General features: G+C 31.2%; 1 protein-coding gene across 2 annotated transcripts in view; it reads left to right on the top strand.

Moving 5' to 3' along the window:
- The window catches only part of LOC134725405 (substance-K receptor-like), a 43,547-nt gene extending 21,929 nt beyond the window's left edge, over positions 1-21,618 (top strand). Inside the window, exons 2-4 of one of the 2 annotated variants that reach the window (XR_010108549.1) lie at positions 17,288-17,509; positions 19,564-19,961; positions 21,502-21,618. Coding sequence is in view for 1 of the 2 variants with exons in the window: in XM_063589209.1 (XP_063445279.1) it covers positions 17,288-17,509; positions 19,564-19,830 (489 nt within the window). In the remaining variant the exon portion in view is untranslated. Of the gene's footprint in view, positions 1-17,287; positions 17,510-19,563; positions 20,123-21,501 lie in introns of those variants that run through there. The other variant, XM_063589209.1, reaches the window with a different exon arrangement.
- Positions 21,619-22,141: the final 523 nt, after the last annotated feature.

Raw genomic sequence — 22,141 nt, 5'->3', positions numbered from 1 at the left:
AAATGTTTTGCCTAAACTTTTCATTGCACATGTGATACAGGTGTTTTACTTATAAAGCTTTACCAGATTAGATTGGGAAAACTTCTATAAATCTGAAAAATGTGGTTTCGCGATACAAACTATAGCTACTGTAACAATTTGTGCAGAACATTTATTGACTGTGATAAGGAGAATGTATCAAACACTTTTGTGTTGTTTCTTATTTATAATTGTTGATGTTAATGTCCTTTGGTTTTGTGAGTCTTTGTTTACTGCTTGGTTTTGATTGTTATTGTCTTTCGGTCAAGTAAAAGGAACTGCTTATCCTTCTGAAAGGTTCTAGTTCACTTCAGACATGTTTGGAGGGGTTCGTGTGTTCGACCTTTGTAGTGTTTTTATGGAACGACAATTTCATGTTAATTATTAAGCCATAATGTTAAAAGTAATTAAATACGCCTAGGTAGTGCGAGATCAAAGGATGAAATACAACTACACAGCTCCTATGTCAAATCAACATCGAGGTAAAGATCTACAGAGTTACATTAACTAAACATTTCAAGGTCGAACTTTTATATTTTTGTTTTATTTTACCATGAACTCTAGTTTGCATATTTACGAGTGCAACACTTGCTGAAACATTTGTTTTAAAATAAACCGGAAAGAAAACTAACTACTTTAATTATTTATCTTCATTTTATAACATTCAAAGGAATATTCTGCCAATTTTTAAATGAACTCAATCAAAGCTGATCTATAAAGTTGCTGTGAAACTACATAAGCTAGGGGCGGTTTGAAGCAGGGTGGTTAGTTATCTAAGAAAGCTATTGAGACTGATATCTTTTTGAATTTTGATTTTCGTGTATAAACATATATACATACATTTTTCTAAAATACTATGCGCTGAAAAAATCACAAATGGAATGTTTAACAAATTAACTGATAATCAAAACAATAAATTACAACCAAAAGCAGATAAAAGAAAACATAAACATAAACAAAACAAAAATCAGTCGCAATCAAATCTTTTAAATAGCAAAAGATAAATATGATGTGAGTTTTGTTTTATAACGTCAAGTTAGATAAGAATTGACTTGAAGACAAATGAATAAATCTTGAACAAAAACAGCAACCAAATTAATTGTTTAAATCATCGCGACATATTATGGATAGAGAAACAAGTTTGATGCTATTTATGTTGTTCGAAAGAAAATACTTTTCAAAGTCAATTATTTCAAACGGAATGCAAATTAAAGAACATGGGTAATGTTATGCTAATTATGTTTGATGTACAAGTTACACTAACTGCTAATTTACATTACAAAAAGCGTAGATAATTGATGAATGGTTGTAAGTTAGGCACAAGTGCAATTATATATATAAAATCCTATATAATACAACGTTTCAAGTAAGATCAGTTTACTAGAAAATCAAACAAAAAATGCTATTTTGTTTGATTCAACTGATGTTTATGTTGAAATTAAATACCAATTAAATGTGCATGATCTTGCATAATAAAAATGTTATAAATGTCGAAATGTAGTTATATAATAACATTGAACTGATTGACAAGGCCAAATGGAGAAAAATCATCCCGACAGGTTTTTATGTAGCTTTTCGTATCCAGTAAGGCTTAAGCGGTATAAATGTTGTTAAAAAATAAGTATGAACTCTTAAATCCTACAAACGTACATTTATTTTCTCTCTTTTCTATATTTTAGTTTATCTGTCTGATGTCCACATTGATCGGAAGTCAAGAAACACATATAATCAATGTTTTCGCTTTATCAAAATGTATTTTGTTTTATAAAACTAGTATCCCATAGGTATTGGCTTGTGATTGCTTGGAGACCAACACTAAAGAGCACAAGATAAGTTCCAAAAAAAATAATGCCTTTCATACTCCTGAATCAGAAGAGATCACTTCGGAAGTTATCCATTGTATATATACTACTAAACTGACGATACATTTGTAGTATAGTAAACTTTCATCGAGAAAAAAAAGATAAACTGTCAAGGAGCCAAAACCTGAACGGTCCTTTAATGTGATATAGACGAAGTAAACCATAATTTCAAGCCATTCTAACATGACTCATTTTTGATCTGTCTATATACCAATCATAATAAAATTAAGAATGGAAATGGGGAATGTGTCAAAGAGACAACAACCCGACCAAATAAAAAAACAACAGCAGAAGGTCACCAACAGGTCTTCAATGTAGCGAGAAATTCCCGCACCCGGAGGCGTCCTTCAGCTGGCCCCTAAACAAATATATACTAGTTCAGTGATAATGAACGCCATACTAATTTCCAAATTGTACACAAGAAACTAAAATTAAATTAATACAAGACTAACAGAGGCTCCTGACTTGGGACAGGCGCAAAAATGCGGCGGGGTTAAACATGTTTGTGAGATCTCAACCCTCCCCCTATATCTCTAACCAATGTAGAAAAGTAAACGCATAACAATACGCACATTAAAATTCAGTTCAAGAGATGTCCGAGTCTGATATCAGAAGATGTAACCAAAGAAAATAAACAAAATGACAATAATACATAAATAACAACAGATTACTAGCAGTTAACTGACATGCCAGCTCCAGACTTCAATTAAACTGACTGAAAGATTATGATTTCATCATATGAAAATCAGGCACAATCCTTCCCGTTAGGGGTTTAGTATCATACCATCATAACATATATGAGAAGAACATAACCCGTGTCATGCCAACAACTGTTTTTAGAATAAATGTGTTTAGTTCCGACGCAAAGACCTTATCAATGACTCAATATTAACGCCAAAATATGCAATCTTTAATGACTTGACAACAGTATCGTAATTATATCCCTTCTTAATAAGTCTATTCAAAGGTTTTGTAAGTTTCTGAGGTGAATACTGACACCTTGTGCTTTATAAAGAATATTTTCATAAAAAATTGGATGTGAAATACCTGAACGTATAAGAAGTCTGCATGTTGAGTTATATTTACGAATGATGTCTTTATACCGATGATAAAATTTAGTAAATGTTTTGACTAGTTTGTGATATCGAAAACCCTGGTGTAATAATTTTTCAGTAATACATAAATTTCTCTCGTTAAAATCTAAAACATTGTTACATACACGAGTTAATCGAACAAGTTGAGATATATAAACACCGTAAGATGCTGACAAGGGATTGTCACCATCTAAAAACGGATAATTAACGAAATGAAAATTCATCCCTTTTATCATAAATTTTAGTATTCAGCTTTCCGTTAGTGATATAGATATCAAGATCGAGGACAGGGCAGTGGTCATTGTTAGTATTAGCTTTATTTAAAGTCAGTCAGCAGGATAAATTTCATTAATATACATACTGAAGTCGTCATTATTGAGAGCCAAAATATCATCCAAATATCTAAAAGTATTATTAAATTTGTTTATCAGATGCTGTTTTGATGGGTCTTTGCTTATTTTTGTCATATATGTAACTCATAACAATACTAAAAGAGGTCCGCAATAAGTGGTGCACAGTTAGTCCCCATTGGAATTCCGATAATCTGACGATATACGGAATCCCCAAAGCGAACAAAAATGTTATCTAGTAAAAATTCAAGGGCATATATAGTATCAAAGCATGTCCAATTAACATAGTTTTTTTTGTTTATTGCTACTAAAAAATGACCTAAAAGAGTTTGAACATATATATTCACATTCTGATTTTTTGAATGCCCATTTAATTAGGTGTGTGAATTTTTTCTTAATGAGAATGTGAGGCAATGTGGTATACAGGGTAGAAAAATCAAAACTTTGAACAGATTCAAAATCACCAATATGAGCATGCAATTTATCAAGTACTTCCAACGAGTTCTTGACACTCCAAAAGTAATTTATTCCACTATTTTCGAAGGCCTTATTTGTTATTTGAACAATTTATTATAAGGTTTTTAAATCTGCTGCATGTACTGCCACTGACACTCCGGGATATCATCTATCATCATTTGTTTACGTTAGTAGATATTTAGACCTTTCAGTGCAGTTATCGTAGTGGTTGGTACATTGAAAGTTTTCGCATAGCTTCGCATAAGCAATTCGATAAGTTATATGGTAAGGATTATAACACTATGTTGACTGTTGTACTTCTACTTTGACTGTTAACCTATGATGTATGTTTGTTTACTTCACACATCGTTGTCAATATAATGGAATTTTATGCGACTGGCATACAAGTGAGAGGTTAAGCTAGATATAAAACCAGGTTTAATGCATCATTTTCTACATAAGAAAATGCCTGTACCAAGTCAGGAACATGACAGTTGTTATCTATTCGTTTGATGTGTTTGAGCTTTTGAGTTTGCTATTTATTAGGAACTTTCTATTTTGAATCTTACTCGGAGCTCGGTATTTTGTGATTTTACGTTTTATACAGTGACGTGAGTGATTTGCGTTTTGAATCTTACTCGGAGTTCGGTATTTTGTGATTTTACGTTTTATACCGTGACGTGAGTGATTTGAGTATTGAATTTTACTCGGAGTTCGGTATTTTGTGATTTTACGTTTTATACAGTTACGTGAGTGATTTGCCGCAATATTACTCAGAGCAATGATAGTTATTAAATTCATACACTTTACTGTTTATATGCGTTCTCTTCGCCGGTAACCAAGGAATTTTCAATGTGATTTTCCAAATTATCCAGTTGTACTGCTAGATAATTATAGCAGATATATATTTCACGTCATAATAAACAGTAATATCAATAATTAAAATAATAATAGACTAAAAAGATTGTGTGTATTGATTGAATGTCTTATTGTCAGATTTCGGTTCACATGCAATGTTGAAAAAGAAAATTAGAGTTAAATATACGTTGTTGTTAATAATTAAAATATACGAGATTGTTTTCCCAAATCAGCAATTTGTCAAGATATACTTCTACAGTCTTCCCTTCACATTTCCTTTGTTTTATGTTAAATGAAGCCTTCGGAGATTTCCATAAGAAACCATTAAAACGTCGTACCATCAATAAATATATAATTGAAAAAAACAACAAAGGAACGAAGTTGAAAAGTTCATGTTTTTCTCTCTGATACAAGTACTTTCATATGAATTATTGATAAAACATTTGGTAATCAAGGAATTTTCCAATGTAACTGATTAAAGGAAGCGGATGCAGTACCTAGTTAAACTTATGTTTTAACTTGATTGCATGTTTTGGATCGTAAATAATACTTTTTACAGATTTGTTGAATGATTATGAAGATCTCTTTTAACAAGAGATCATCAAAATGAATAGTACCATTCTACAAATCATGTGACATTACAGTAACAGTGTTATTAAAATATGGTTTTTAAAATAAATAAAATACCTAATTACTGAAAAGCTATAGATTTACTGAGTTTAAACAAACCCTTCCGACGCACCTGAGATCATCCCCAATTCAAGTTTTGGTAAAGGTTCGTGTTTGTCAGTCTTTAATTATACATTAAAAGAAGATAGGTTATTTTATTTTTGCCATTAGAGTTTGAATGTCCCTTTGGAATCTTAATTTTCTTTAATAGACAACAATCCAAAATTAGCAATGAAAAGATTACAAAATGATGCATTGATTAAGCGGTGGTTGTGTAAAATCCAGCGGTAAATGTGTCTTGCGTGTTCAGGACGATAAAGTTACAAAAAGAACATAACATGATAATACCTTTTTTAGTATAAGAAAGGTGTAATTGTTGATACCTATGTAACAGAACATATAGTTTGTTTAATGTGTCGCCAATATGAATATCACGCACTTTAAAGTTATCCTATTATGAAAGATACATTTCTTTTATATATATATATGAGACCAATAGCAAGGACTATTGACATTTTTATTTCCTTTTTTAGAATACCCCAAAATACTGACGTTTGACTTATTGAACTCTCTACTAGCATAGACTATGTTTGAAGAACACGATCTCGATGCAGGTGATACCTGACCTTGGTCTTTTATTTTGGTAATGTAAGAATGATAGGATCAGGAATATGTAGGTTGCTAACCTTTCACTTACGTAAATGCTTTTTAAAACCTTCATAATGCAATTTATTATTTGAGAAAACCTTACAGCGTGATCGAATGTTCTATTTCTATTAAATATTTATATATATCGCATATCTGGTATTTAATATTAATTCACACGTGTTGTTTTCTATTTAACTTGTTCATCAACTGAAGGAGGCTGATTATATATGATTACGTTGATATATCAGATTTCGTGCAAATAGAACCACAATCGCCTTTTCTTCTTTTCTTTATTTTTCTACAAACACATTCAAGATCAAGGTGGTAAGGAACCTTCATGAACAGATGCAATCACGAAGTTTGGCGAAATAGAAAAAAAAATTAGCCACTTTTAAACGACAAATATAACAAAATTACAGCCATTAATAGCAATGATTGTTTCTCGTTTTTAGAATTGATCTAGTTATTTACATTCCATTCTTTCTTAAGCGTATAATCCTGACAAAAAAATGTTGGTTAACTAATTAACATATGACCAGTTTTTATAACAATGGTTTTACCAGAATACACAATAGTGTTTCCAATCTTTGCTGTATATCTACAAATCGGTTAGAAAAAAAACCCCGCTTTGTTTTACATCATGCTTGGCCGCCATAATAACAATGATGAGTTTCTCATACTACAGATTTACATTATTTCTATCAGAGATAGTTGTATTTGCTTAAACTCATCAATTTCTTTCTAATTATAATATAAAGAACCAGCAATGTTACAACAAAGTTTAAAGGTAATGGAAATATTAAAAGAAAAAGATAAAAATAATTGACCAATAATACAGTGAATAAAAAGACCAGACTAAATGAGGAACAATGACTTTTCCAATATCCTTATATCTTGACACTTCACACTATGATAATAAATAATTTCATTTGAAAAAATATAATACACATATGGTAATAAGAAATAATGATGCGACACTTTATCTATCCTATCCAAGGAGGTTACAACCTTCTAACGCAATCAATCTATCATGCAATCTGTCATTCATATTCAAACATGCATAAATAATGTAGCATTATTCGTTTAGTTCAAAAATATTCTCTCCTCGTACGCGTGTGCGTCAATTGTGAGCAAACGATTATATTCGAATTACCATTCACGTCATAGTTCATTATGGTCTAACTTCAGTGTTCCTCATCCTCATATGTCGATTTATATGCAAAACAAAGACAATGGCTATGGATTGTATACTTAACGTTAAACTGCTTGGTTGCAGAATAAAATCAATGTACGTACTCCCAACGGAACGGCACAAGAGCTCAAAGAGCCTCGCGTTTGGTCCTTTATATAAGGCTCACACTAATACATTTTATATTTTTCAAAATTGCCAGTTTTCTTGTCTCCGTTTGGTATGAAAGAATATATTATTACAGGACAGAAGCCAAAGAGGGACAGTATATAACATAGGTATATCAAAATTTGGTTGATTATTTAGGGATTCCCTGAACCAAAACTAGATCGGGCCCCCTCAAAGGACAGTTAGTGTCCCCGTTTATGAAAGTTTTTGAATCCGCCACTGTATAACATTTCTTTGATTTCCATCAGTGTGTATAAAAAAGAAGAATATAATATGTTTGTACATATGTATGTCTAAATAAAACAATGCCTGTACCAAGTCAGGAATATGACAGTTGTTATCCATTCGTTTGAACTTTTGATTTTGCCGTTTGATTTGGGACTTTACGTCTTGAACTTTCTTCGGAGTTTTTTTGTGTTTTAACTTTTTGTAGTAATTGATGTTAATATCTAAAAGTTTTGATCGCGAAAGTTTGAAAAGTGCGCGATAAAGGATTCAATTAGCAACGGTCGATAGCAATCAATGAAATTGATCAGGAGCATGATCGAATTTGATCGGTTCTTATGATAACAGTAGAATAAATTACGATCTATCAGTTCATGGGCTTCTTACATAAAAGACCTATCTGGTTTAAACAACTGGCCTTTCTATGTCTATTAGTATTCCTTTGATCTAATATTGTATCACCAGCCCAGTTATCGGCACTATTGTGTTAACATGAATTATCATTGATATTGTCATAATTATAAATAAACTGTTTATAAAACTTTGAATTTTTGATATATTGAGGGGTTTCTACCTCAGGCCTCAATGCTTTTCAACTTTGTTCTTTATAAGATTTTTTTTCTTTTTTTCTTATTCCAGTGTCTCTCTATAAAACGTTTTTTTCTTTTTTTATTATTCCAGCGTCACTGATGAGTCTCTTTTAGACGAAACGCGCGTCTGGCGTAAATACAAAATTGGTATCTGTGATGAGTTTATTGAACATGATCATTGATACAACTTTTGTTTAAAGGATTGACCGAGGCTTAAAGAGTCAACGTCAGTTCAGTAGCTTTTTTTTTATAATACAATGTATATTTCAGCTTTAGAAAGAATCTGACCTAGTGCCAAACAATAATCAGTTATTTATGTTCTACTTAATATATACCACAAGAGACGGAAATAATTGAGTCTGCTTACAAGCTTAGTACTATTACAATGTTTATATCATCAATGTATTGTATTTAGCCCGCGTTTTAGCCAAAGCGCATGGGTAAATCATTACAATCAATCAGACCATCCTGTAAAAAATTGAGTTCCATTAACTTAAGAATGTTAAACATTACCCAGTTTTCGAAAATGCAATAAATTAAATTACGAAAAATTATCAAAAAGAAGTTGATTTCTAACTTTTCGTGTTAAGGTTATCAAATATTTAAGAAATTGCATGGAAAGAATACATGCATTAGAGTAAATGGTTTTCTTAGAAGACATTTCAAATGTGAATAAAATGCTATACACTAAAGAAACAGCAAAAGTAACGAGTTGGAAATAAAAGACAAAAATCCTATATAGTTCTACAACTGGTTCATTTTATACCTCATAACGAAATGCGAAATAGCAACCAATATAAATAAAATGGGATTTTTCTGGGTAACATTTGTTAACTTTTAAGAATTTTATGATTTGTGAACTAGCTACAAACAAGCTAAATCTTCACCACAAGTATTATTTGAAATTTCAGACATATTATCAATTCCCTACAATTCGAGTAGTATTCATTCCATGTTATTGTGAGATCATAGTTTTCTTTGATGTAAATATAGATAATGTTTTCTAGATTTTTTTGTAGTGGTCAGAGAATTAGGTTTTTTGCTGTACACTAAATAAAAATGAGTTATAAAATAATGTAATTTCGCTGTGCGACGGCTACAGCGTCTTTTGTGAGTACAGTAGTTGGACAAGTTTTTAGCTATCATTTAACGTTAACGATATACAAATTAATGCAAGATGTATGTAATATATATTATGTATTTCTTTTCTCTGTCTTTATTAGCTGATTAAAATCTTATAAGCAGTTTGACTTTTAATTGATAAGAACCTATTTATTTGTTTTCATTTTCTGATATGTGTTACTCCGTCGGCATTGTTTGTCTTTGTTAAATTCTTTTCATTATGTTATCTTAACCATGAAGTATATGTTAAAGGTAACTTTTCGTTCGCAATGTAACGTTCAACCTCATGGTGAATATCTAACATGCAGCTAGATTCCTCAATTTGACGTCCGTCATGATCTAGACGTACATGCCGTTAGTTTTTTCTTTCTTTGTTTTCGACACGATCAACAGGTTTTCTATGTTCATTTTTAACTTGGTTTCTTAAAGAATATCAAGTAATATAACTTCTAGTGGCTTCACCTTTTACACTTTTGCTGTGATGTTATCCCTGCGTATTTTCTATTTAAATCACTAGAATTTTTTATATGTCTTGTTGTCGTAGCTGCAGTTGTAGAACTGAAAGATCGAGATTATTTTGCATATTTATCAACAGATAAAAAAATACAAATACAATCAAAACGTTTTTCAATTTATTCGATCTCACTTAAAAATTATCATACAGTGTAAAGTAAAACTCAAATTATACAAAAGCTTTGCACTGAACGACGTAACGATAACAATTGCTTTGTCTGTCAATTTGTGTCAAATTGTTCTCTTGGGTACATTAATGTAATCTCGTCTTACTGATTCTTTGAAACTTTCTATAAAAGTATGCAGACTAAAATGCACTACTCAAATTATCTCATTTTATACTTCCATTTATAAGGTAATTTTTTACACTTTAAGTGGCTTGGGATTCTTAACCAAAAATTAATTTGGTTGATAAAGTTTGATAATATGTTTCCGGAAAGTATCTCTTTACTTTTATACGAACAAAAGTTGTTGTTACCGAGATTGTTTTAAAGCTACAGCTTGTGCACTATTTTGTATTAATGTAGGGAAATTCAATTGGATGAAAATAAAGAAAAACGTGACCGCAAATATGCTGTTCAAAAATAGTATCTGAAGATAGCGTCTTAAAATTTTGGGAATGCTTTTCTAGGGGAATGGGAAAATACGACCATCTTCCTTGTTGTTTACGACTTTATTGGAAAGATAAATTTTCAGTTTGTTCATCATAAACTTATTAAGGATAAAAACCGTAATAAAAAAAATCAATGAATATTGTTCAAATCTACCCATTTTGTTCACGTGTGTCAAACAGAAAAATGATTTTTCGATACAATAATATTGATGTTTTTAACAAATCATAGGGCGTTAAACAATCTCAAACTGATCAAAAGGGTGGAGTTGTCGCTCAAACACATGTATTAACCTCTAAAAATCACAACCAGGCTTTTTTCAAGTACATGTGTGTTGGTATACATCAAGAATAAGTTGAATAAACATGTTTACTTTCATTAGATATGTATATGGTATCTACTTATATCGTTTCGAATATTAGAGCAATTAAGCAATTCGGTTGAGTACAAATATCAAACATTGCAATCATCAAATATCTAAATAACGATCTAGTTTGTTGAAATCATTAAACACGGATAAAACAGACATAATCATTTTATGCACACTTGATTACCAAACGCCTAGAACATAATCTCACAATCGTGAAACGTTCTATACGAAAATTATGACATATAGACACTTTGATCTGTTCTGGCGAAAGTAATGAAGTCAGAATCTCCATTATATAAGTAACCTTAGAAAAAATTCCGATTACTTGACATGATGTAAATATGACAATTAGTGGAATGTCAGATAGTAATAGAAACTAATACACCAATTAGATGGACACACCTTCAATATTATCCTAGGTATAAACCTAACACCAGCTGTTTTGTTAATCAATATTTCACTGTTTCGTGTAAATGATTTCGTCTCAACAGCAGCAGCTCTTTTATGAGGTTTTATTAACTTTGTGAAGCGTGATTAGTAGACGCATATTTAGAAAAAAAAATATGCGAACAACTCAATAAAAAAACCAAACAGATTTTTTCAATAAATAACTTTATAACATTAAAATCAGTTTTTTTATGAGTCCGTATTCGTGCATTCAATCTAAGGAATAATCAAAAGTTTGTAACCCGCGCGTCCACACTTAAGAAGACAATACAACACTGGACATACTAACTAGCATCAGATGCGTCTGTTGATAGTAGATGTTATCACTTAAAGCAAGAATCTGTATCGTTTATACTAGTAGAAGCTATTACACGCACGATTCTGTTTCTTTATAATTACCGCTAATATTGTTTGTGTAAATCAGTAATTAAATTACAGAATACAAATAAATAAAGGAATAACATATCATAGTGCTCTTATTTCCTCCATTAAATAGAAAGAAGAAAAAAAGATACGCGTGTATATATGATATTAGTACACTAACATAATATATTTCAAAAGACACGTACAAGATCAAGACAAAAATAGAAAATAAAATAAAATGAAGACTTAAATTAGAATGTAAATATAACGAGATATAGTTTATTTCTAATGCGTCAACTATCAACTAGAGACATAAGGTTGGACAGAAGAAGAGCAGTTGCAATCAAAACCTTATCGCAATTATCCTCAAGAATTCAAGCAATTATATATACATCCTTTTATTTGACAATTTTAGGGTTTCATTGTTCCCAATGTAGTGGAGCGGCGGAGAGGACAATTTTAGAAATTTAAATTACCTAAATACCTCATGGGATTTTAATAGCTCATTGGAAAGCTGAAATCCTGTACTTTTTGAAAATATGTGTCGTCAATATCAAATCTGGTACAATAATATCGAAAATCAAGGTCAAAGGTCATCACTTAAAAAAATCCTACTTTCATCTAGAGACACAATACCATTGATATTTTTCAAAATTAATAATCTATTCAATAACTTATACGAGTAGTATTATGTAGAAAAACGTAAGTTCATACAAAATCTTTTTCATATTTGCACATGACGTCAGAACAACGTTGTATTTAACTTTTTTGAAGGTAGTCCATGGTACATACAAATTTTAATGCCTAATGGAAAATAAGAACATATAAACATTGATAATTGACATCGACAAATAGCATTTCTTGAATACTTTAATAGTTAAAAAGTTTTCAAAGAGTATCTGAAATGCATAGTTAATAAATCAAATCAAATATGCAGCCATGAAAAAAATCGTTTCAGTTTTCAAGGATTCGACGTGATACTGACTTTTCTGAAAATGAATTCAAACTATCTCAATACAAGATACCTTCTTATATATTAAGTGCCAGTCTGCCTAAGAATCAGGCAATTGTGAAAACATGACCAAAAAAAAACCCACCCAATTTGACATTGATTTCAGTTCATAAAATGTAGTTATGCACAAAAATAACATTTATTTCCATTATCTGTTCTGGTAATAGAAGATACAATTTGGTTGAAATGCACTAAAAATTAACGAATAAGGGGATATAACTCTGTATTTTGCTGTAATTTGCTATCATTCTAACCAATTTTCTAACCATGTTATTTGATATTACCAGACACACACAAACGAAAGACCAATTATTTTTAACTCAGGATGATGATTAGTATTAAATAGCACGATTAGCTCGGTGGGTTTTTTGTGATCATGTTTTGATTTTTCCCTAAATTGCCTGATTCTTAAAAAGAATGGCACTTAATATAGTTATTGGAGTTTGATATGTTACTCAATTAGTGCAAGCGTGTTGTAGAACAAATTCCTAAAATTGAGACATGACCGTTATGGTATCTATGATGAGTTTATTTTCATACCAAATGAAACGTGGAAAACATGGAGCAAATTAAAATAAAGTTACCAAATATTACAAGAACTATTTTCATGATATTTCATTACAACTACCTACATTTTGATAAAAACAGAAATCAGTGCAAGGAAGACCCTGCTCCTTGCAAACACGTGCTGCCTAGTATGTTTTCCCCCTTGCATGAACTAATTATATATTGTAGAAAGTCCGATGCCATTTGTCCCTCAAAGAAACTGGCTCTAACTTGTCATGTTGCGCAGTTTTCCAACAAAGGCACATGGGGAGCCATTACTTCGGTTGGCTAGATTTGCCGACAACCAAACCTTGCTTTGCCACATTGTACGTAGTACGTGATGCTTAAATACGAATTCACTTGCCGAAAGCTTTTCATTTGAATTGTTTACACTGTCTTATCGGGGCCTTTTATAGCTGACTGCGGTATGGCCATTTGGGCTTTGCTCATTGCTGAAGGCCATAAGGTGACCTAATGCTACAAGATTACCGAAACGGTTTGGTTTTGTCCTAAAGAGGTTAAATACCGACTTTTAACCGATTCCAAAAAAAAACTTGAAGTGAAGTCACACCCACCCAGAGCATGAACGACCGGCATAATAAGACTTTAAATGGAGTAATTGTGTTATTACAATTTGACACCAGGCACTCTGCGAGAGTAGCACATTTTCTCCGAATGTCATGCAAAATATTCATTGATACTGAAGAAAATGTTTCTAAAGACTTTTTCAAGAGACAAGTAACAAAACTTATCAAACAGGTTGACAACATTTCTTCTGATATTTCAAATGATATGCATTTGTACTTGGTTATTTGCACGATAATAATCCCTAGATATATAAACATTTTCCATTTTTTGTCATAAAATTGAGGCTGCTTCATAAAGTACTTGCATACCGATTTGTTCGTTGGTTTTGTTGGAGCTACATGAACTTAAGTCGGCTTTTATCTCAACCATTTTTAATTATGCTTTGATGTTATTTGCTGTCCTAACAACTTCTCCAATGGAAATATCGCTAGCAAATACAATGCTAGATTTATATTGTCCTTGTTGAGCAAAAAAGGCAATGGTATTCCTGTAGTAACTCTCAAGTTTAGCCTTATGTTTAGAGGAGTTACAGTATGTCTTTCTTATTTTATCAGGTAAAAATGACTGAAACCTTGTCAAAAGTGACGATAACACAAGAGACTTTTTGTCAAGAATAAGGTCTCTGTCTATAATTTAAACTATGCTAAATGCCAAATCGTACGCAGATTGATCAGTAGATTTTGGTCTATATGCCAAGTTTGTGGTCAGACATGCTGCGTGATACACTGCATTATTGAGCAAATTATCTTGCTATATTCGATTAATCATTTCATCGTCGCATGCTCTAAAAGCAGCATCTATAAGATTGACTAACCTTTCAGCAGATGATATTGTATGTAATGTTTTTACCCTTTTATGAGATTTTTTTTGGCAAATAATACACTTTTATGTATTGTGATCATTTTTTTCAGGCACCAAGCCATTCATTATAGATAAATCGGAACCTATATCTGGTGATTCCTTTTCAGCTGATACTGATTTTAAATTCTGCTTACTTGTGTAGCTTTTATAACATAACCTTTGATACCTAAATACGGGTAATTCACTTGCTGTTTCATTTCAGAATTCGTTCAAATAACTGAACAAATCATCACGTCTCTTTGCTGCAGCAGTAATCAGACTTTTTCTTCCAGATTCTGTTGATGTTATTAATATTTCATCAACAACAGAATCGCAGATAATGTATTTGTCAACACAAACTTCCACTTTCCTTTTTTTTGGCATCTAGCGGGACCAGTTTTAACGAGATTGTTAAATTGTCCATGTGTTGAATAAAAAAACAAATCAAACACACCTGAAAACCAAACGAACCCTAAAATCAAATTCACTTTCCCAGTTCAGTTCAACAAAAACGAGTATACAACAATACCAAACAACATAAATTAATCACAAGGCTTTGGAAATTATAAAATGAACAAGAAATATGCTTAAAAATGACTACAAATGACCTTCGCTAAATCGATGAATGTGTGACTATAACTAGAAACCACAACAATGTCGGTAAATCTGTGACAAATATTCGGACTTGAAATCTGGATAAAAAGCAGATATTTAGTCAAATATTTATATTATTAGGAATTTACTTCAAAAAGTAAATCGGGTCGATTAAAGTATTATACGGCGGCTTCACTGTTGTGCCTTTAAAATACACATATACTGCACGTGCAAATAATGCTAGATGAAAAACGATGATTTTTACAGTGTTATTTTCAACCATTTTCAGATGCATTAAGCATTAAATTTAGGACACTTTGGAAATGCCCTTACATTGTATGATGTTCACGAATAACTATATTTACCAATTTCATTCAAAAATTATTTTTTAGAACGGGTTTGTTGTGAAATTTGACTACAGAAACGGCAGTGGGGTATTCGATGCAAGTTGGGTAACGTCAGTAAAGGCTACTGTTAACGTCATTTGTACCACATTTGATATTGACGACAAATATTTATTTAAAGCTGAATAATCGATAAATATTTTAAGACCTTAAAATTACATGAGGTATTTAGGTAATTTAAAATCGTTAACTAAGCGACTTTTTTAACATTCGCCGCTCCACTAATGAAGGAACTCTGGAAAAGTGCTACGGATTATAAAAAAAAATATAAAGTGATATTTTCATTATGTATGTATATTTCTTTAATATTGTTATCTCGATCTGGGTATTTCTCTGTTGTTTGTTTTCCACTCTGGATAAATTTTGTGACAAAACGTTATAAAATATACCAAATGTTTAATATATATTTTGATATGTCAAACGTCTAAACTAGCTCTCTAGAAGGTACATGTAACATCTTTTATATTCTTATAAAGTTGGCTTGATAAAATAGTTGTTCCCATTTTGTACACCTGTGGTACTCAATAACATGCACATTCCAATACACAGCTGATTCAACAATTAATTCAAAACGTGTATGGATTTCAACATTACAGTGATATATCTCAATTAGTGATAAGAAAAAAGACTTTTATCTGAGTTTATTTTTTTACCAGAGGTATACCTAAACTAGTAAATCACGAAAATACTGTTTTGTTAGTCATATTCTGTGTGTAATGCACATTCGTGAAAATCATTTATCGATTTTACAAGTTTGAGAGCATATACTCAGCAAAACAGTAGAGATACTAGCAGAGACTTTAGTATCACAGTATTATACAATTGTTTAATTTAGTTTTCAATGAATATAATTCAATAAAAAAGCGATTATATTTTAAATTTTAATAATTTATAAATGAAACTGACCGATGTGTTTTAGATCTGAAATAAAATCATGTCTAAATCACCATCTAAATCTATTACGACAGTGGTGAAATAACGTTTTTTTAAACACTTATAATTTTTCTCGAAAGTGTCAGTATTATTTGCCAAGCTTTGCATGAACTCGAGGCTAGGCAACAACTGAGTAAATTAACAGACTTTTGAAGATCTTCTACTCAATCTTAGGACAACCACTGACAATTTTTTTGACATTTACAAAAACGTTAAACTCGTTTCTAATTTCAAATTATTTTAAATAGAGTTACAAAGACGAATCATACCATAAAGATACGTGATGAACTTTAAGTTATTAACTGTCTGAACAGTATATTAAGTAGTTCCATTAATTCTTTTTGCATCCGAGTCGAGTCAATGGAGTAGATTCCACTTCTATTCTCTAATATATGGATGTGATTGGGTGTACGTTCATTATTACTCACTAATACTGGGTGTATATGTTGAGATTTGTTTCATCTTGGAACGCCACATTTGACATGAATCGGTACTTATACATCCCGTCGTTTTATTATTTTGCTATGGTATATTTTTGTATTCTTGTCTCTCGTTTTTGCTAATGTGCTTTGTCTATATGCCTTTATGTTTTTCTTTTGCGTATGAACCCGTATGTGTTTTCTGTACATCAAAATGTTCTTTATCGAAAATTTATAGAACATGTAAATGTGTTGCGAAAGAACCAACACCATGTAGTGAATATTTTTATCCACTCCAAAGGTGAAAGGTACAAAGCACTCAAACTCGAGTGCATACCATCAGGATTAATTGGTATTATTAGGTTTATTTGTTATTTTGCATTTTATGTCTTTTTCAGATCGTAAAGATGCTAGTTATAGTAGTTGCAGTCTTCGGATTATGTTGGCTCCCTATTCATGTATTTACAATGATCTTGGACTTCAAGCCGGAAATACTTCATTACGAAACAATGGAAGACGCCATGACTTTAATGACTATTTATCTCTGTGTTCATTGGCTAGCAATGTCCAATAGTTTTGCCAATCCATTGATATATGGATTTACAAATGCAAATTTTAGGGTTAGTAGCTATAACCATTAAGGTACTTGTATATCTAATTTTGTCAGAACAATTATAAAAAGAGAGTATTTATAGACAGGTGACCTGAAGATGTTATGTACTTAAATTCTCAATCATAAGGTTGTAAGGTCATAAACGAATAAACCAACATATTTTGATATAATTTGGTTTTATTCCAATGTACTTTTAATTGGAGAGATTTTGTAATATTTTTCAACATTTTTGTTTTAAAGTCAACTTGTATGTTTTTTAGTAGGACTCCAGAAATGAAATGGAAACAAAATGTCTACTACAACTTCCTTTTCTTCTGTTTTTTCGGTTTTGCACCATTCAATTGCAAAATTTGTGGAGTTACTTTCATACTTATAAAAATTAAAAATGATAATAATAATGCTAACAATGATAATACATGTACATTTGTACTACTAATTAAATGCTTGCAATACGGTCCAACATACTGATTGTTCCATGCACATATATAAATTTGCACATTGTTAAAGAACGGTGATATTTGTCCACGATTGGTCTTTGGTGCATAGTTATTTCATATGCACAAACTATCAAACCTCTTATTTTTGTTCCGGTGCCCGAATGAAAGAACTGTCACCCATCATCCGGAAACAGAGGTCCAATATTCTCACTTCCGCGAATTGAATGTCATTACAGCACATTCGGTGTTGGAATTAGAACTGTAACACCTGAACATTGTTTGATGAATACAAAAGTGCTACATTGACTTTTAATTGTTGATAATGTTTTACTCATCAATATCATTTAGGAGATACCTTACTGTTTGATTGACATGATGTGAATTTAAAGTTTAAGACACGTGACCCATCATCCGGGATTTCCATATGTCTAACAATATGCGTTGAAGTTGTATAGTAAAATGTACTTGATATTTTCTAGTTTTTTATGTTTTTATGATATATGGTAAACTTTTTCAAACATTTTCTTGGTTTAACAAGTGCAATGCATTCCTCAACTACCGAATGGTTATTGCCAAAAATGCACCCGATCTCATGTTTTTCTTTTGAAATGTATCTAAATCTGATAAGCATTGCCAATTAATATGCGTCCAGAAAATAAAACTAATAATACATTTATGTTAACCTTTTAAATAAGAAAACAATCATATATATTTGTGTTCATATTTAGAATTAACTTTAAAAAGTTGAGAAAATTAGTTCCCGAAACTTGCTACCATATCATTTCATTGAGGTAAATTTCGATAATATGAACATTAATATGATCATATCTATGAGTTAACTGTTTATAAGCTTTAAAATTTTTGAAATAGTTTTTCTACCTCAAGAATAGATTAAGTCTTAGCTGTATTTGGCAAAACTTTTAAGAATTTTAGTCCTCAATGCTCTTTAACTTTGTACTTTGTTTGGCCTTGTTAAATATTTTTGATTCGAGCATTACTGATGAGTCTTTTGTAGACGAAACGCACGTCTGGCGTTAATACAAAATTTAATCCTGGTATCTATGATGAGTTTACTCACAGCTTGACTGGTATAACTGAAAAATATAAATGGAACCGTAGGAAGTAATATGACACCTCCAAATTAAATAGCTGAATATTCAAAGCCCTATACACTGTCTGTGGACCCTTGCTTACTGCTTAAGGGTAAACAGTATCTTACCTTTCCAGTGCATCTAAAATGATTTTAAACTCGTATTATCAACGACATCAAGGGCAATATAATTTAATGTGATCGAGTTTTGTTTTGTACCAACTCTTTTTAATTATCTGATCTTTTTTGTTCTGAAATATCATTGGACATTTCGATAATATTATTTTTCCTTCCAAAATAGCTGCTTTTGGTATCCTTCAAGTCTTTTACAGACTTATTATAAAAGAACTCAATATATGATGCTAGCAGAAACACATACAGTAATTTTACTTTAAAGTCGGAAGTTTCACGATGGCTGATAAATTATAAGTGCACACCTATTTCTGTGAGGTTGCGTCTGATTGACTTTAACCTTTTAATTCATTCATTTACATTAAAATATAATGTTAAGTTAACAATTCGTCTATATTTCAGGCTGACTTAGCAACTTTGATGTTCCTGTGGTTTCCATGTTGCGGATGCCTTAGAAGAGTCATTCCGAAAAGACAATACAGCTCGAGTACACGTGATAGTGTCATAATGAGGCGACAAAGTACTTTTAAATCGTGCCGAGTAGGTAATGGTTTTCATTCCGTTAAGAACGATGTCAGTCTTGTGACCACTTCTGGGGTGCCTAAACATTTGACATTGCGACAGACAAGTAAAGACAGCACATTGTCGGATGATTGTAGTGCATGGTAGTATCGATGTAAATCATTCAATCCGTTTAAATTTAGTGATACATTTCGTTGATGGGACCAGATCAATTGAATAGAATAACATTTAGACATCTGTCAATGAAGAAAGAACATGCTCATATTATCATTTTTGTGGTGAGCATTAATTTCAACATACGTTCTGTGATTTGTAATACATAAATACATAACACTCCTAATGTATGACAACAAAGCAATATTTTGCTCTTAAATTGTTTACCAATGAAGACAGAGAAAATATCAAGGGGACAAGTAAAAACTTAAAAATATCGCAGATAGCACCATGATCAAAAAAGAAAATGTCGAGAAAACAAACAACAACAATCAAACACTTATCCCAAGATTAAGCAACGCGATAATAAAAAAAAAAAGCGGGAGTATAAACAGGTGCACCGCAAAGGTAAGTTGTTCCTGTTCCTCTTGTGACACCCGCAATGATATTCATATCAAGCAAAATGTATTGATCAACCGCCTTTGGTTATATCACGAAAATTGTCTTATAATTTATCCAGTTATCATATCACTCTTTTACAGAAAATTAACAAAACCACATTATTTAATCAATCTATAGCAGTTTGTACAAGTTTTAAAAAGCACAAAACGCAATATGATTGGTTTTTTTTTTACATCATTTTACATTTTTAAATGGTTTGCTATGTCATCAAAACAACTTAAAAATACAACCTTATCGTTCATCTCGGACGTTGCTCTCACATTTAGTGTCAAAGTGGTATTATGATCAGCTTGCATGCAATATATATAATTACTGGGTCTCTAATAAACAACATATATTGCAATCATCGTAAGATTATTCTACTGTGCTAACTGTATTACTGGAAAAGGAAATATTTTGATTAAATATCATATTCTAAATAATCTTGGTTTTCAGACCAAACATTTAGATAAGGAATATAATTTATACTCATCCAATCTGGTCAGAAATATCTTCCATATTGAGATATGGTTCTTGGTATTTTTATAATCAAACTTTAATAACGATGTAGTTTATTCTAACATTTTATTCTTTTTTTAAACAAATATTTTAGAATCGATTGTAAGAGACGTTGTAATGTTTGTAGTACATGTATATCCGGATACTATGAACATAAGGCTGCCTATTTCTAGTTATTCTGAGCTGCTCAGTGGTTGATTTTCTATCAATGTATTTTTAAACTGAGAGTTTTCTTTTCGTCGTTTTCTGTTTGTCACTGGTGTTTCCACATATGCCTTTTGGTTGTCTCCTTGGTATCTTCTTCCACTTTTTATCCGTAATCATATTTATTTTTATCCAAGATATAAAATAGATGTGTAGGTATACTGGGTTATTACGAGTTTCGAATGCAAAATCTACAGTGTAGTTAGGATTGTTTACTAGTATACATATTGCTTCAAAATTAACTGGTTGATATGGCTATTTTCCATACACAGTAAACATTATGTATTCTGAGAATTCTAAAATAAAGGTATAGTTCAGTATCAGAAGATCGGCATAGACATCATGGCTTGGTTAATCATTATACTTTTTGATACCTATATAACAGATTAACAGACCGCAACATATAGTTGCGAAAACATCAATCGACTACATTTATTTTTGAATATTTACTGTGAATAGTTGGAGGTCTATTTGTAACCCATAATTTTTCCTGTTTTTCAGATTTTTAACAGATAATGGATACCAAAGATCATTCCTGTTTCGTTGTTGTTACATTCTAATTATTTAATATATATGTAATCACATGTTCGGTTGACTTCATTTTTAATCCAACTATAAGCCTATGTAACTTTAATATATAGCTTGAATATTAAGGGAGTTATTTTTCTTATCCATAAATGTTCACGATGTTCAAAGACATTAGTGAGTACATATTTGATCTGCAATTCTTAAACATGTCTTTCAATTAATGCCCCTCTAAGACAAACTAATAAGCAGATTAACTTCACAATTACTTGTCTTAAAAACAATTCAAGTTTTTTCAGACTCATAATAAGAAGTAAGATTTTGATTGAACAAAACTGAAATATAGGAGACAGGCGAAAGATACCGGAGGGACATTCAAATTTATAAGTTGAATAAACTAACTACTCCATGTTCAGAAAAAAAGATACCATCAGACAAGCAACAGGTACTGTATACAAAACACAACATGTCGTAAAGTCAACAGTAGCATACCGAAGTTCAAATCGCATCAATCCATCAAGAAGATATAAATTGATGAAAAAAAAATACAACAAATATTCAAAATAAATTAAGTGACTCACCTAAAACGAGCAAGGATACGGTTAGTTTCTCCGCA

Source organism: Mytilus trossulus, chromosome 7 (assembly GCF_036588685.1).
Source record: "Mytilus trossulus isolate FHL-02 chromosome 7, PNRI_Mtr1.1.1.hap1, whole genome shotgun sequence".
Classification (NCBI taxonomy): Eukaryota; Metazoa; Mollusca; class Bivalvia; order Mytilida; family Mytilidae; genus Mytilus; species Mytilus trossulus.
This window is presented reverse-complemented; position numbering and strand designations above follow the sequence as displayed.